Source organism: Anomaloglossus baeobatrachus, chromosome 9, assembly GCF_048569485.1.
Source record: "Anomaloglossus baeobatrachus isolate aAnoBae1 chromosome 9, aAnoBae1.hap1, whole genome shotgun sequence".
In the NCBI taxonomy this organism is placed as follows: domain Eukaryota; kingdom Metazoa; phylum Chordata; class Amphibia; order Anura; family Aromobatidae; genus Anomaloglossus; species Anomaloglossus baeobatrachus.
This window is the reverse complement of record NC_134361.1, coordinates 176,271,689-176,285,874: the sequence shown is the minus strand read 5'-3', so window position 1 is coordinate 176,285,874 and position 14,186 is coordinate 176,271,689. Positions and strand designations below refer to the sequence as shown.

The 14,186-nt window shown below is 42.7% G+C and overlaps 1 protein-coding gene across 6 annotated transcripts in view; it reads left to right on the top strand.

Annotated features, from left to right (window-relative positions):
* Nucleotides 1-14,186, top strand: part of F8 (coagulation factor VIII) — a 216,063-nt gene that overhangs the window by 105,411 nt on the left and 96,466 nt on the right. For all 6 annotated transcript variants that reach the window (XR_012725311.1, XR_012725310.1, XM_075324077.1 and 3 more), the window contains exon 17: nt 13,487-13,751. Coding sequence is in view for 4 of the 6 variants with exons in the window: in XM_075324077.1 (XP_075180192.1) it covers nt 13,487-13,751 (265 nt within the window). In the remaining 2 variants the exon portion in view is untranslated. The remainder of the gene's footprint in view (nt 1-13,486; nt 13,752-14,186) is intronic.

The window sequence follows — 14,186 nt, the reverse complement described above, 5'->3', positions numbered from 1 at the left end:
AGTTACGTTAAGGTGGTATTACCTCCGTCGGTAGGAAGGTGTGAGGTGGTAGGTCCATAATAGGGCCAGATTAATCCCATTTGGGATCCCATACTCCCGTTTTTCTGCTTTTGATTGTATTTCCTCTGAATAGGGGTGGCATCTCTGGTGTATATTTATACTACCCTTGATAATTTCTAGATAGGTGAATCACTTGGGAAATTTTTAAGACATATTTAATAAAATAAGAAATTTTTAAAGGGATTGTTTTTTTCACTGGGTATGAATTGTATTTATCAGCAGCACTTGTGAAGCTAGTCACTACTAATGGAATTGCTGTGGGGAAGGACTTCTGAGGTCAGTACTAAGAGGGCTCGTAATAGATGAAGGGAAAAGACAATAGCGTAGTCAGGTCAAGGTTCAAGGTCAAAGTATCAGGAAGATAATGGATCAAGACAAAGGGCTGAGTCAAATGGGTGGTCAAAGGAAAATCCAAGGTCAGCAACGGAGATCAAAATAAAACTTGGATCACAGAGCAAACACACACCACTTGAGCCTAGCTACAAATGGCAATGGTCAGACCATTGGCATAGTACTAAATAGCCATGTAATCACCCAAAACGAAAGATACCAGGAAGAGATAGGACGGGTGAGCTGTCATTTACAATGCTCATACATCTGCCTCAGATTGGTTGGCAGAGCTGTCATTCACATTGTCCATCAGACACCATAAGTGGTGGAATCATGACAGTACCCCCCTCTTCTAGGGGGCTTCTGAACCTCCAGGCTTCCCAGGAAACCTACGATGGAAGACTTAGATCAGATGATCAACCTTTATTTTAAATAACCCAATTAAAGGTTACGTTTTATTATCACATGTTGCTATATCTGATTAAGACTTAGATCAGATGATCAACCTTTACATCTCGAGGAGGAACCCAGTATCTCTCTTCCAGTCTATATCCCTTCCAATATATGACATACTGGAAGGGAGTTACAGACTTTTTTTGTACCCCGTACATCTAAACTGTTATTAACAGAAACCAAAGGAGGTGGGGATGGTTGACACAAAACCAAACGGACAAACTCTTTTAGCAGTGATATATGGAACACTTTCGGGATGCAAAAAGATGGAGGACGTCAAAAGGCAGCTGGATTAACTCTCCATAATCTCCTACATGCCAATAAACTTAGACCCAACTTCACTGATAGCACTTTCAACTTAATATTCTTGGATTATAACCAATCCTTATCCCCTATTTTAACTAAGGGAACCAACTAATGTTTCCTATTGACCTTCTTTTTCTGACGAAGTTGAGCCCCCACAATCTTTTTGTGAACCTCCCTCTAGACATCCCCAAGTTTTATTATGGCAACCTCTACTCCAGGACACCCAGAACTCATCCTAGAGAATTCACCATAACGGGGATGAAAACTGTAAGCATAAAAGAAAGGTGAGGTTTCGGTGGACTAATTGACCCAGACTGTTAAAGGCGAACTCACCAAGAGGGAAAAGTTGTGCCAATGATCGGTTCAGTCTTTCAGTCTGACTTTTGGTTTCCAGGTGTCAGGCAGAGAAAAATGACAAATCAAACTCCAATTTCTTATAAAACGTTCTCCAGAATTTGGAAACAAATTGCACCCCCTATTAGACACGATGTTCAAAGGGACACAGACACAAATAATTTGGACCTTGGAGTAGCGGAAGGAGCTATCGTCCTAGACTTCTGCTTCCAATGCTGAGGACACCATACCCACCACCATGAGGAAGAATGGAGGATTGAGGTTCTTGAGGAAAAATAGAATAAAGGTTGCGTGACAAAGCTTCAGCCCTCAAGTTTCTGAAGCCCTAGTACAAGTAAAAGCTTCAATTCATCCTGCAAAAAACAAACCCTCATACAGCTCTATCAGCAGAAAAATGAGAATGTTATAGATCTCAGAATATGGCAATGCAAAGAATTTCAAAAATGCATTTTTTTTTTTTTCCAAAACGTTTTTTATTGATTTTTCAAATTTGTAAAAACATGACAAGTATCATTGCAAAAGAAGAACATTCGTCTGACAAAATGTGACATAGAGGTGGGTGATACCCCAATTTGGAGTTCCATGTTGCTGTTCGATTTAAGATAGTATACAGTAACATTAAACCAAAACATAGGTAATGAAATATAATATAACATATGCAATACAATTCGTTAAATCTCTGTGTCGTCCCTGAATGATTTCAATTTTGCTAGCGTGTCTTGGTATTCCCAACCGTCTCGTCTCCCCCTCCCGCCAGAGCCCCCTCCTAGGTGATTCTCAGTTTACCCAGGCTGTCCTGAATATCGCTCAGGATATACCACTCCGAGTGAACAAAAGGTGCCATCAGGTTAATTATTTCTCCCTGTGTGAATTGGCTTTCAATAAAATGTCTCCATCTCACAAAAAACTTGGCTGTCAACCCATCTTTATCCCTCTCCGCTTCTAGTTTTTCCCACTTCAGAAGGTTGTGTAGTTCGCCCACAACCTCCTTTATGGATGGGCCCTCCCTTTGAATCCAGTGTTTTAAGATGCAACGCTTAGCTATCATGGCTATGTCATGCATTATTGCGTATTTCCTCTTTTCCTGCGTGCTCGGTCCTCCTCCTACTCCTCCCTCAAAGGAGTGGAAAATCCACACCATTAAGTCTAGTTTGCTGAAAATTCCCCATGTTGACTGGGCAAATAGTCTGACTTGGTTCCAGAACCTAGCGATTGTCTCACATTCCCATAGCCCATGCAGCATATCCGTTTTTTCTTTTTGACACTTAGGACACCACCTATCCCTACCTGGTATGTTGAAACCTATAATGGCCCTATGTAGAATTCTGAATTGAGTGTCTCTCCATCTCTCATTGGTAATATGTTTCCGCACTTGTACCCATCCTCTCAGTATATCATCCACCACTTCTTCCCTTCCCAATTGTTTCCCCCACGCTTTTAAAGTCCGACTATCCTCCCGTGAGATAAGCACCCCCCTTAGCGATCGATAAATTTTAGAGACATTTATACTTGTTACATCACATTCCAGTAACTCATCAATCGAACTTCTGTTCAGCTCTCTTCCAACCACACCCAGGTCTCCTATTATTCCATGTTTCAATTGTTCATACTGGATGACATGTGAGCTATTAAGGTTGTACTTATCCAACACTTCCCGACCTGTCATCCACCTCCTGTCCTCCACATTCATAACATCTATCATTCTCCTGACTCCCCTCTCTTTCCATCTAGTAAATAGCTTGTTTTCTCGTCCCAGGGGAAAATTTGGGAATGCCCAGGGGTTCAAGTACTTGGACACTTTCCATGAGAGCCCCAGTTTTTTCCTTACCGACTTCCATGTTAGCATGGTGTCTCGGAATATAATTGAGTTCCTTATGTGCCCTTCAACCCTGGATAGTGGGGAGTGCAGAATGGACGTCAGATCCCACGGTGACGCATATTTAGTTTCCATCGCATGATCTGAGTGCCTACTCGTTCCTCTCACCCAATCAATTACATGCCTCATGATACATACAAGATTATACCCTTGGACATCTGGAAAGTTTAGACCTCCCTCCTCTGCTGACTTCATCAGCGTACGCAGCTTTATTCTGGGTTTCCTTCCCCTCCACAGAAATTCTGTATACGCGGAGTTGAGCTTATTCACATCCTTTAGTTTTAGCAATAGCGGGATTGTCTGGAAGGGATACAGCAGCCTAGGAAAGCTCATCATTTTTATCAGGTGGCATCTTGCCAGTAATGGAAGTGGCAGACCTTTCCATCCCTTTAATTGAACTATAATTTTCCTGATTAGCGGTCCATAATTCAAGTTATAGATTGTTTCCACCGATCTTCCTATATGCACTCCCAGGTATTTAATTGAAGATTGTGCTATAGGAATTCCACATAGACAGCCATCCCTTATTTGTCCCCCCATTGTCCCATGATGCCCCTTTAGGAACATGATCTCGCATTTTTTTTTGTTCAGTTTGAAACCGGAGAATGAGCCAAATTTTTCAATCAAGGCAAGAGTCTGTGGCAAATCCGCACCGGGGTCCCCCATATAAAGTATGATGTCATCAGCAAAAAGCGCTGTCTTTACTTCTGAACCCCTTATCTTGATTCCTTTAAAGCTATTTTGTCCCTGTAGTATTCTTGACAATGGCTCGATTGCCAGGTTGAATAAAAGAGGAGATAATGGGCAGCCCTGTCTTGTTCCCTTCATCAAAGGGAACACGTCTGATAGAAAGCCCGGAGTGTGTACCCTAGCTCCCGAGTTGGCATAAAGGTTTCTAATGTAAAGTCTCATCTTGCCTACAATCCCTATGGCCTCCATTACCCTGTCTAACCACCCCCAATTTACATTATCAAACGCTTTTTCTGCGTCAAGTGTAACTAGGGCAGGTCTAGCCCCTCCCTCAGTGAGACCCAGTCTAACCGCGTCTACCACTAGAATTGTCTTTCGGATATTGGTAACGGCATTTCTCCCCTTGATAAACCCCACCTGGTGATTCGTAATGATCCTAGGTAAGATCTCGGCCAGTCTATTAGCCATGATCTTGGACATAATTTTTAAATCCTGATTTATGAGCGATATAGGTCTATAACTAGAGGGATCATCCAGGTCCTTGGTTCCCTTGGGGAGTAATTTAATATATGCTATGTTGGAATTTTTGGGTATTTCCGCCCCTCCCAGGAAAGCATTAAAGACTGAGGTTAGATCCGGCGAGATCAGATCCTTCAGAGCCTTATAGAATTCACTATTGAAACCGTCAGGTCCCGGTGCCTTGTTGGTGTTAAGCTCCCCAATTGTTCTCATCACCTCCTCTACTGTGATATCTGCGTTTAAGGCACTCAAATCTTCCTCCGTCAAGCTAGGCATTTGGGCTTGTCTTAGCCACTCTGCCTCATCAGTCATGTCGTTATTCCCTGACCCATATAGTTTTCTATAGTAATCTCCCAACAGTTTATTAATGTCCTTAGGATCCGTAGTCACCTCTCCCCCCTTTGTTTTCAGTTTAGAGATCACTGTCATCTTTCTGCTGCCCCTTGCCAGATTGGCCAACATCCTTCCCGCCTTGTTGCCAAACCTATGTAAGTCAACCTCCTTGTGCGACCAGAATAGTTGTTCCTTTTTTTTGGCCCATTCGTCAAATCCCTCTTTTGCCTCCAACCATCTGCCTTTTGTCATGGGAGATCTATTTGTCACATAATTTGTATATGCTACCCGTACTGCTTCACTATGGAAATTATAATTCTCATTGGTTTTCCGTTTGATCATGGCTGCGTACCCCACCAGACGGCCCCTTAGGACCGCTTTTGCCGTTTCCCAAAATATCACTGGGGACTCTCTATGTTCCTTATTGTCCTCTGCGAATTCTCCCCACCACTCCTGTAGCACCTTATGGAAATTATCTTGCCTGAGAAGGAACGATGGGAATCTCCATATGATATCGGTACCTCTCCTGAATTTCTCTCTAATGCCCAATCTCACCGGACTATGATCAGAGATCACCATATTCTCTATCACACAATCTTGCGTTCCACTCAGTAAGTCTTGCGAGATCCAGAACTGATCAATACGTGACCAGCTATCATGAGGGTGAGAGAAGTGTGTATACTCTCTGTCATGTGGGTGAGTTAGTCTCCAGATGTCTTTCAGTCCTACGTCTTCTAATGTTACATCCCTATTGTCTAAACTCCTGCCCACATTAGCTGTCCCCTCCTCGCCCCTCCTCCTATCTTCAGCTGAGTCTGGGACAGTGTTAAAATCGCCTCCCACTATAATGTTAGCCTCCCCATCTGCTAATATGGTGGCCTTTATGTCATCATGAAATGTGATTTGTTGTGAATTTGGGCCATAGACATTATAAATACTGAGTTTACCCGCTGGACTAACGATTGTTAAGTGCTGCCACCTTCCATGGTCGTCTGCCTCATGTGCCACTACCTCATGACTGAATTGTTTATTTATTAGAATCATAGTGCCCGCTTTTCTACCTTGTGCCGCTGCCCCGTAAACGGTGCCCACCCAATGTTTCTTCATGCGGAAAAAGTCCTCCCCCCCCAAGTGGGTTTCCTGTAATAAGGCAATGTCTGTCTTTAGTCTTTTCAGATGTCTCAATATCATTGCTCGTTTGTTAGGTGATCTCAGCCCTTTAACATTCCACGTAGTTATCTGTATCATGTTAACCTGTGTATTCTGCTTTTACTACTCCCTCCCCTATGGGCCCCTGCATCAAGGAAGACGAGATGTTCGACACTAGAATCACAGTTGGTACCACAAAATCGACACTCCCTTTCCCCACCTTGCAAATATAACAAATACAACAAAAAGCATGTAACTGTAAAACATATTTTCCCTTCCGAGAAATCCACGGCGTTTCCCGCCACGTTGGTGAGCTCCCCTATTCCTAGCCAAAATATGTAGCTCCCTAATCACCCCCCAAAAAATATATGTTCTATCCCCGGACTAACTTGAATAAGCCTTTGAAAATTATGCAAGAATTAGCACAGTATGTCAAAACCTCAGCAAGATTCTCCAGCCCTACTTATCTCTGACTCCAGGTAGCCATCAGTCCGCCCAGAACAGGCCCACTTCATTTGAATTTGGATGATGTTCCTGGACAAAGGAGAAAAAGAAAAAAAAAAAGACCAAGGGGAGAGAAGATGGAGAAAGAAAGGAGAAGAACAAAAAAAAAGAACAAAAAAAAAAAAAAAAAAAAAAAAAAAAAAAAAAAAAAAGAGAGGGGGGGGGGGGAAGAGGACCCAGACTTTGGGATGTTTTCCTCTCTTTTCTCCCTTCCCCCTCCTCCTCTCACCTCCCCAACCCTCTCTCCGTAATGCATCCTCCTCAACGCCTCTCCCTGTTTGGGAAGAGAGAAAAAAAAAAAAAAACAGGCAAAAAAAGGAAAAACAATGAGCGAGTTCCAGTTCAGGTATCATGGTTTCTCTCCAAGGGTTGGTTCCTGTGTTCCAGGCGAGAATTATGCTGTCGACCCGGGCTTGGCCTCCTTTCCTCCCTGGTCTCGACTTGCTTTTGTCCCCCAAGACGTCCCACATCTCTTCCTGAGCTTGTGGGGGATCTTCTTCTATTATTCCCTTCTCCACTAGCTCCTTTTTCTTGCCTTTCTGACCTAGTCTTGTCGAGCTCTGCCATGAGAATGTTTTCTGCTTCTTTGTAGTCCTTGTAGTATACAAACGAGCCATTGGGGTTTCTAACTTTCAGTGTAGCAGGGTATAATAGCTGGCACTTTACTTTTTTGTTGTACAGAAATGAGCAAATTTTGGTAAATTCTTTTCTCCTTCTGGATACTTCCGCTGAATAATCCCCAAAAATTAGCAGTCTGTTGCCTTGATATTGTAGTGGACGCTTTCGTTCTCTAAAGGCCCTCAATATTTCCTCCTTATGCTTATAATCAAGGTATTTGACAATCACCTGCCTGGCTCTTATCGGGGTATTCTTGTTTGAGTTTTGTCCCTCTCCCTTATTCGCCTCCTGGTGTCTCAGTGGACCCACTCTGTGGGCTCTTTCAACTCTGAATTTCGCCTTTATGCCCAAGGCCTGCGGTAGCTCCAACTCGCATATATTATCCAACTGTCCAATCGACACAGACTCTGGCAACCCGACTATACGTAAGTTGTTTCGTCTCGATCTGTTTTCCAAATCGTCCGCTTTATCCTTCAAGTATTCATTAGATTTTGCTAGAGCTGCTATTTGTGCTTGCATAGCCAGTATTGTCTCCTCGGAGTCAGATATTCTCTGCTCTGATTCTGCCAGTCTAGAGGCATGGGCATTTATCTGTTTTTGCATATTAGCTAATGATGTTTGTATGGCTGCCTCAATAGCCACTTTAACCTCTTTTGACAAGTGTGATGTCACTTCTTCAGCCAGTTTTTTATAGTCCACATTAAGCTTTTGTGTGTACTTGTCTTGGCCTGCAGGTGGTGCTGTTTTCTTAGTTCTCTTTGTCTGGACTGGGCCACCACCTCCATCCCCCAATAGCTTGCAGGCTTGTGATGTTGGTGTAGGAAGCTGCTTTTTGTTTCCTTTGGAAGGGGTACTATGGATTCTTGCATTTGACTTCCTGTGAGTCTGAGTGGGATTAATCTCCCTGTGCTGTTTGTCAGTTTCATCCTCCAACACTGCTGTGTCTCTGAGCTGGCCTGCTTTGCCTGCATCTTCTCTTCCCTCTGCCTCCATATCTCCTTCATCCTCCCATTGGGATCCACCGTCATCAGTCCCCTGCATCCACCTCTCTCCTGCTGTGTCCTCCTGTGACTCCTTGCTCATATCTTCCTTATCTCCTGTCTCCTCGCTCATATCTCCCTTATCTCTCCCCTTCCAGCTCTGTGTTTGCTTTTCTGTGTCTCTCACCATGCGTTCAGGCTCCTCCCCCATCAGGCTCGGGGCCATTATCTTATCTTCTCCTCTGTCCATATCAAAGCTTCTCCAGGCTGACTCACCGCTCCCAGAGCTTCTCAGGAGGTACCGTTCCATAGCTGGCTGCTTTAGGTAACCTCCTGTGCTGCTCTCTGTTTGGTGGCTCGTCCGGGGGGTCTGTTTTTAGTCGGTTTCTGTGAGGGGTGGCAGGAGATTCTCCTCTAAGCTTCCACCTCAGCCAGGACAGGAACAGGAAGTCAAAAATGCATTTTTAAGTGTGTAAAAGTTGCAAAAGTATATAAATCTGGTATCACCATAATAGTATTGACCCCCAAAATGAAATTGTCTGATCATTATTACTGCACGATGAAAAATATAAAAAGAGGAAGAAAAAAAACCAATTCCTAATCTGTCGTTGATTTGTTCACTCTGCCTCCCTAACATTGGAGTAAGACTCAGTTCAAATTGACCCTGTGCACTATTCTGAGCTTTTATGAGGGGTGGTCCTGTCTAAATCTCCAAAAACCTCATTCACATAAAATCCCCAAAGGAACCATTGACTAGAATGGGATAGATCCAGTCACTTTAGACTCCATCCAGCTTTTTCACATTGGTGCCCCATCTTTTTAGGCATGCAAACAAGCGCAGCTGACCATCTTTTTAGAGGTGCACAAAAGCATGGGCACTACCTGAATAGTGGTAGACTATCTGATTATAGTTCTGTAAGGGGTTCCGTATAAATCATATATTTTGGAGATTTAGACCGGAATCTAAGGAATCGCGTTTCTCCTTATGGAGAGTGACATATCTAGCATGCCTATGTAAGGAGGGTTATTAGCCATGCAATGCTCCTCTGGGAGATTAAATATGCAAATTGAATCTTAGATTTAGGCAGAAACCCTAGAATAGAGCATTGGACTGTATATAATCTGGTCACATATACTAATAAAGGAGAATTTTTAGAGTACACCAAACGAAGTGTGTGCTGTATTGATTTCCTGAGCACTTGTAAAGCAAATCTTATTAATTTGGAGTTCAAAAGGTGTAGAAGGAGTGTAACTCGCTCACAGAACTGTACATAGGAACATTCAAGAGTCATTTCCAAATAAAGTCGCACATGTCAGAATTAAAAATTTTGGCCTCTGCAGGAAGGTAAACACTGAGAACGGATGGGGTTAAAAAAGACAAAGCTCTTAGGACAGGGATGTCATACTGCTACTAATGCTGTACAATAGTTCATAGAACGGATCAGTTAAAAAAAGGTACAAAGGAGAGCCACAAAACTAATAAGGAAGATCTTAGTTATAAGGGAAAGATTAAAATAATTAAATGACTTTATGTCTCGGGGGGGTGGGGGGGGACATTATTAACAAGTATATATAATGTTATAAGTTAAACTTTGGGGAAAGAGTTAAGAAAAAGAGATATGAAATCCTCATCCCTAATTTGTTTCCTGTAAGATTCAATTTGGGTAAAATTTCTCCCTCACAACAGTTTATCGTTGGGTGGTGAATAGGTAGGGAGGGAAGGAGAGCTGCAAGTGCAATGTCCTATCAAGAAGCACTTGCAGCTCAATCTCATACATTTTCGACCCTGAATTTCTCCAAAACTGCAAAACAGATTTCTAAAGTAAGGGTATGAATTAAATTAGCATGATAGTGCCTGCACATAGATGCCATTAGTTTGAGATATCAAATCCTCATCACGAAGAGGAACTAATGATCTTTAGGACTAAACATGTGGACTACTACACTGGTGGGGTAAGCTGACGTCCCAACTTTTAGTTCATAATCCTCAGCTTGCCTCTAAATTGTATATCTGAAAAATTAAGCTCTAACTGCTATTAACACTTATTGCAGTATTGTCTAGTTGAAATAAACTCAACATACAAGTAGAGATATACAGTGGGTGCGGAAAGTATTCAGACCCCTTTAAATTTTTCACTCTTTGTTTCATTGCAGCCATTTGGTAAATTCAAAAAAGTTCATTTTTTTCTCATTAATGTACACTCTGCACCCCATCTTGACACAAAAAAACAGAAATGTAGAAATTTTTGCAAATCTTTTAAACAAGAAAAACTGAAATATCACATGGTCATAAGTATTCAGACACTTTGCTCAGTATTGAGAAGAAGCACCTTTTGAGCTAGTACAGTCTTCTTGGGAATGATGCAACAAGTTATTCACCCCTGGATTTGGGGATCCTCTGCCATTCTTCTTTGCAGATCCTCTCCAGTTCCGTCAGGTTGAATGGTGAACGTTGGTGGACAGCCATTTTCAGGTCTCTCCAGAGATGTTCAATTGGATTTAGGTCAGGACTCTGGCTGGGCCAGTCAAGAATGGTCACGGAGTTGTTCTGAAGCCACTCCTTTGTTATTTTAGGCAAACCCCCCCCAATTTTGCCTAGTAAATCTAGCTGCAGAATTATACGGATATTGGGTTTGAGCGCTAACCATTGTACTTTGGATATTTAACCCTTTGTTATTTTATCTTTGTGCTTAAGGGTACTTTACACACTGCAATATCGGTACCGATATCGCTAGCGAGTGTACCCGCCCCCGTCAGTTGTGCGTCATGGGCAAATCGCTGCCCGTGGCGCACAACATTGTCACACGGACTTACCTTCCCTGCAACGTCGCTTTGACTGGCGATCCGCCTCCTTCCTAAGGGGGCGGTTCGTGCGGCGTCACAGCGACGTCACACGGCAGCCGTCCAATAGCAGAGGAGGGGCGGAGATGAGTGGCCGGAACATGCCGCCGACCTCCTTCCTTCCTCATTGCCGGTGGACGCAGGTAAGGAGATGTTCGTCATTCCTGCAGTGTCACACATAGAGATGTGTGCTGCCGCAGGAACGATGAACAACATTGTACCTGCAGCAGTAGCGATATTTGGAAAAGGAGCGACGTGTCAACGAGCAACGATTTTTCACGTTTTTGCGCTCGTTGATCGTCGCTTCTTGGTGTCACATGCTGCGATGTCGCTAACGGCGCCGGATGTGCGCCACTAAGGATGTGACCCCGACGATATATCGTTAGCGATGTTGCAACGTGTAAAGCACCATTTAGAGTCATTGTCTTGTTAGAAGGTGAAGCTTTGGCCAAGTCTGAGGTCCAGAGTACTCTGGAAGAGGTTTTCTTCCAGGATATCTCTGTACTTGTCCGCATTGATCTTTCCTTCATTTGCAACCAGTCGTCATGTCCCTGAAAAATAGCCTCATAGCATGATGCTGCCGCCACCACCATGTTTCCCTGTTGGGATTGTATTGGGCAGGTAATGAGCAGTGCCTGGTTTTCTCCACACATACCACTTAGAATTATCACCAAAAAGTTCTATCTTTGTCTTATCAGACCAGAGAATTTTATTTCTCATAGTCTGGGAGTCCTTCATGTGTTTTGTTTGCAAACTCTATGGGCTTTCATATGTCTTGCACTGAGGAGAGGCTTCTGTCGGGCCACTCTGCCATAAAGGCCTGACTAGTGGAGGGCTGCAGTGATAGTTGACTTTGTGGAACTTTCTTCCATCTCCCTACTGCATCTCTTGAGCTTAGCCACAGTGATCTTGGGGTTCTTTTTTACCTCTCTCACCAAGGCTCTTATTCCACGATTGCTCAGTTTGGCTGGACGGCCAGGTCTAGGAAGAGTTCTGGTGGTCCCAAACTTCTTCCACTTAAGGATTATGGAGGTCACTGTGCTCTTACAAACCTTGAGTGCTACAGAAATTCTTTTGTAACCTGGACCAGATCTGTGCCTTGCCACAATTCTGTCTCTGAGCTCCTTGGCCAGTTCTTTTGACCTCATGATTCTCATTTGGTCTGATATGCACTGTGAGCTGTGAGGTCTTATATAGACAGGTGTGTGCCTTTCCAAATCAAGTCCTATCAGTTTAATTAAACACAGCTGGACTCCAATGAAGGAATAGAACCATCTCAAGGAAGATCACAAGGAAATGGACAGCATGTGACTTAAACATTAGTGTCTGAGGAAAGGGTCTGAATACTTATGACCATGTGATATTTCAGTTTTTCTTGTTTAATAAATTTGCAAAAATGTCTACATTCCCCCGTGATCCCCACATAGCTTTCTCATGAGCCAGATCAGACACCCCATACTTTGCACTGACGAGGGGCAAGCACCCCGAAACACCGTGTCTGCAAATTGGGATTCTGATCTGACATATATATCCTAAGTTATATGTAAAGGGTTGTTAAAAATACACATTTAACTTTTAGGATCGCTACTTCCAATAGCAATAGGTGGCGCTGCGCTAGAGTTTGTCTCCAGTCCTGGAGAGACAATTTAAAAAATATACAAGAATTTACAAAAGGGAACAATACAAATACAGTATAGACAGTTACATAAAAATAAAAGGTATAAACTAGAAACTTACTAAACTCATGCCATAGATGTGACGTCCAAATTTAGGGAGGGAAGGTCTCCAAGACAAGAAGATGGCAGAAAAATGGCCAGCATCAGCCCTTAACAGTGCCTTCCAATACTGACTCCCCCTAGCAATCAGCTAATCGCTCTTATGCCCTCAGGTAACCCCCCTCTCTGTGACCTCATTTTACGGTCTCTTGTGGTCTGTGCCATGATTGTCACAAAGTTCTTTAATTCTAGCTTTTCACATATCTTTGCCCCTGGGCCACACAGGTGTAAGATATTATCGTCATATCTTATATCTCAATTTTTACATTTACATAGATACCAAGCACAACGCATCTAGCATGATTTTACTGGCCAATACTAATTTGTCGTGATACCAGCGATCTCTTAGTAAAGCTAAATGGTGCGCTGGGTTCAGCACTCCACAGGGATTCCGGCAATATGCTTTTCATTTTTCTAGCATTAACGGGCCACGTAAAAAACTGTATTAGACGTTTTCCCTCCAAGAGAACAAAGGGATTTCTTTTCTGTGCATCTTTTTGGCTGTAGCTCTACCATCACCCGAGTCGTAAACTTTCAGGCCATCAGATAATCGTCATGACGATCTGTGGCTGATGGTGGGGAGGGGGGGTAAGGACCCTTCAAGAGTTTTACATGACATTGTATATGACATACCAATAAAACTAAAGCAAATCAATTAAGTTTTATTAACCAGTTAATTGTTTTCCCTTCTTACAAAGTACAAAGATTTCCATTCTGGGCTCTTCGGACCTCTACTTATCTGTCGACCAAAAGTCTTAAAGAAATCCAATGTTCTTCAGCTATTGATGCAGGACTTCTCACTTGTGTTTATGGACATTTATGAAACTGAGAGCTGGTATTTCCAAGATAATTGGCAGCAACATTGCTCTTCGATATGTACTTCTAAAATAACGGCTTCCTGCCCTGTTGCATGTAGCATGGAAAATGCTTCTAAGGATTTCAGTCCAGAACACAACTTTCATGGTATGTAATTCAGTAGTAAATAAACAATTCTACATATAAATTATAAACTATCATATATCCAGTTTAAGCTATGCGTAACAAAATGAGTGGTTATCAAATATACAGCTTGGTCCAGAAATATTTGACAGTGACTGAATCTTCGTGATTTGGCCTCTGCATGCCGCTATTTTTGGTTGCAATTGAAGTGTAGACTTTCAGCTTTAATTGAAGGGGTTGAACAAAAATATCCTGTGAAACGTTTAGTAATTGCAACCATTTTTCTACAAAGTATTCTCATTTCAGGACAACAAAAGTAATTGGACAAATTTACTTTACCATAAATAAGCTGTTAATTTTTAATTCTTCATAGAGAATCTTTTAGAGGCAATGACTGCCTGAAGTCTGGATGCCATGGACGTCATTAAACGTTGGGTTTCCTCCTTTGTGATGCTTTTC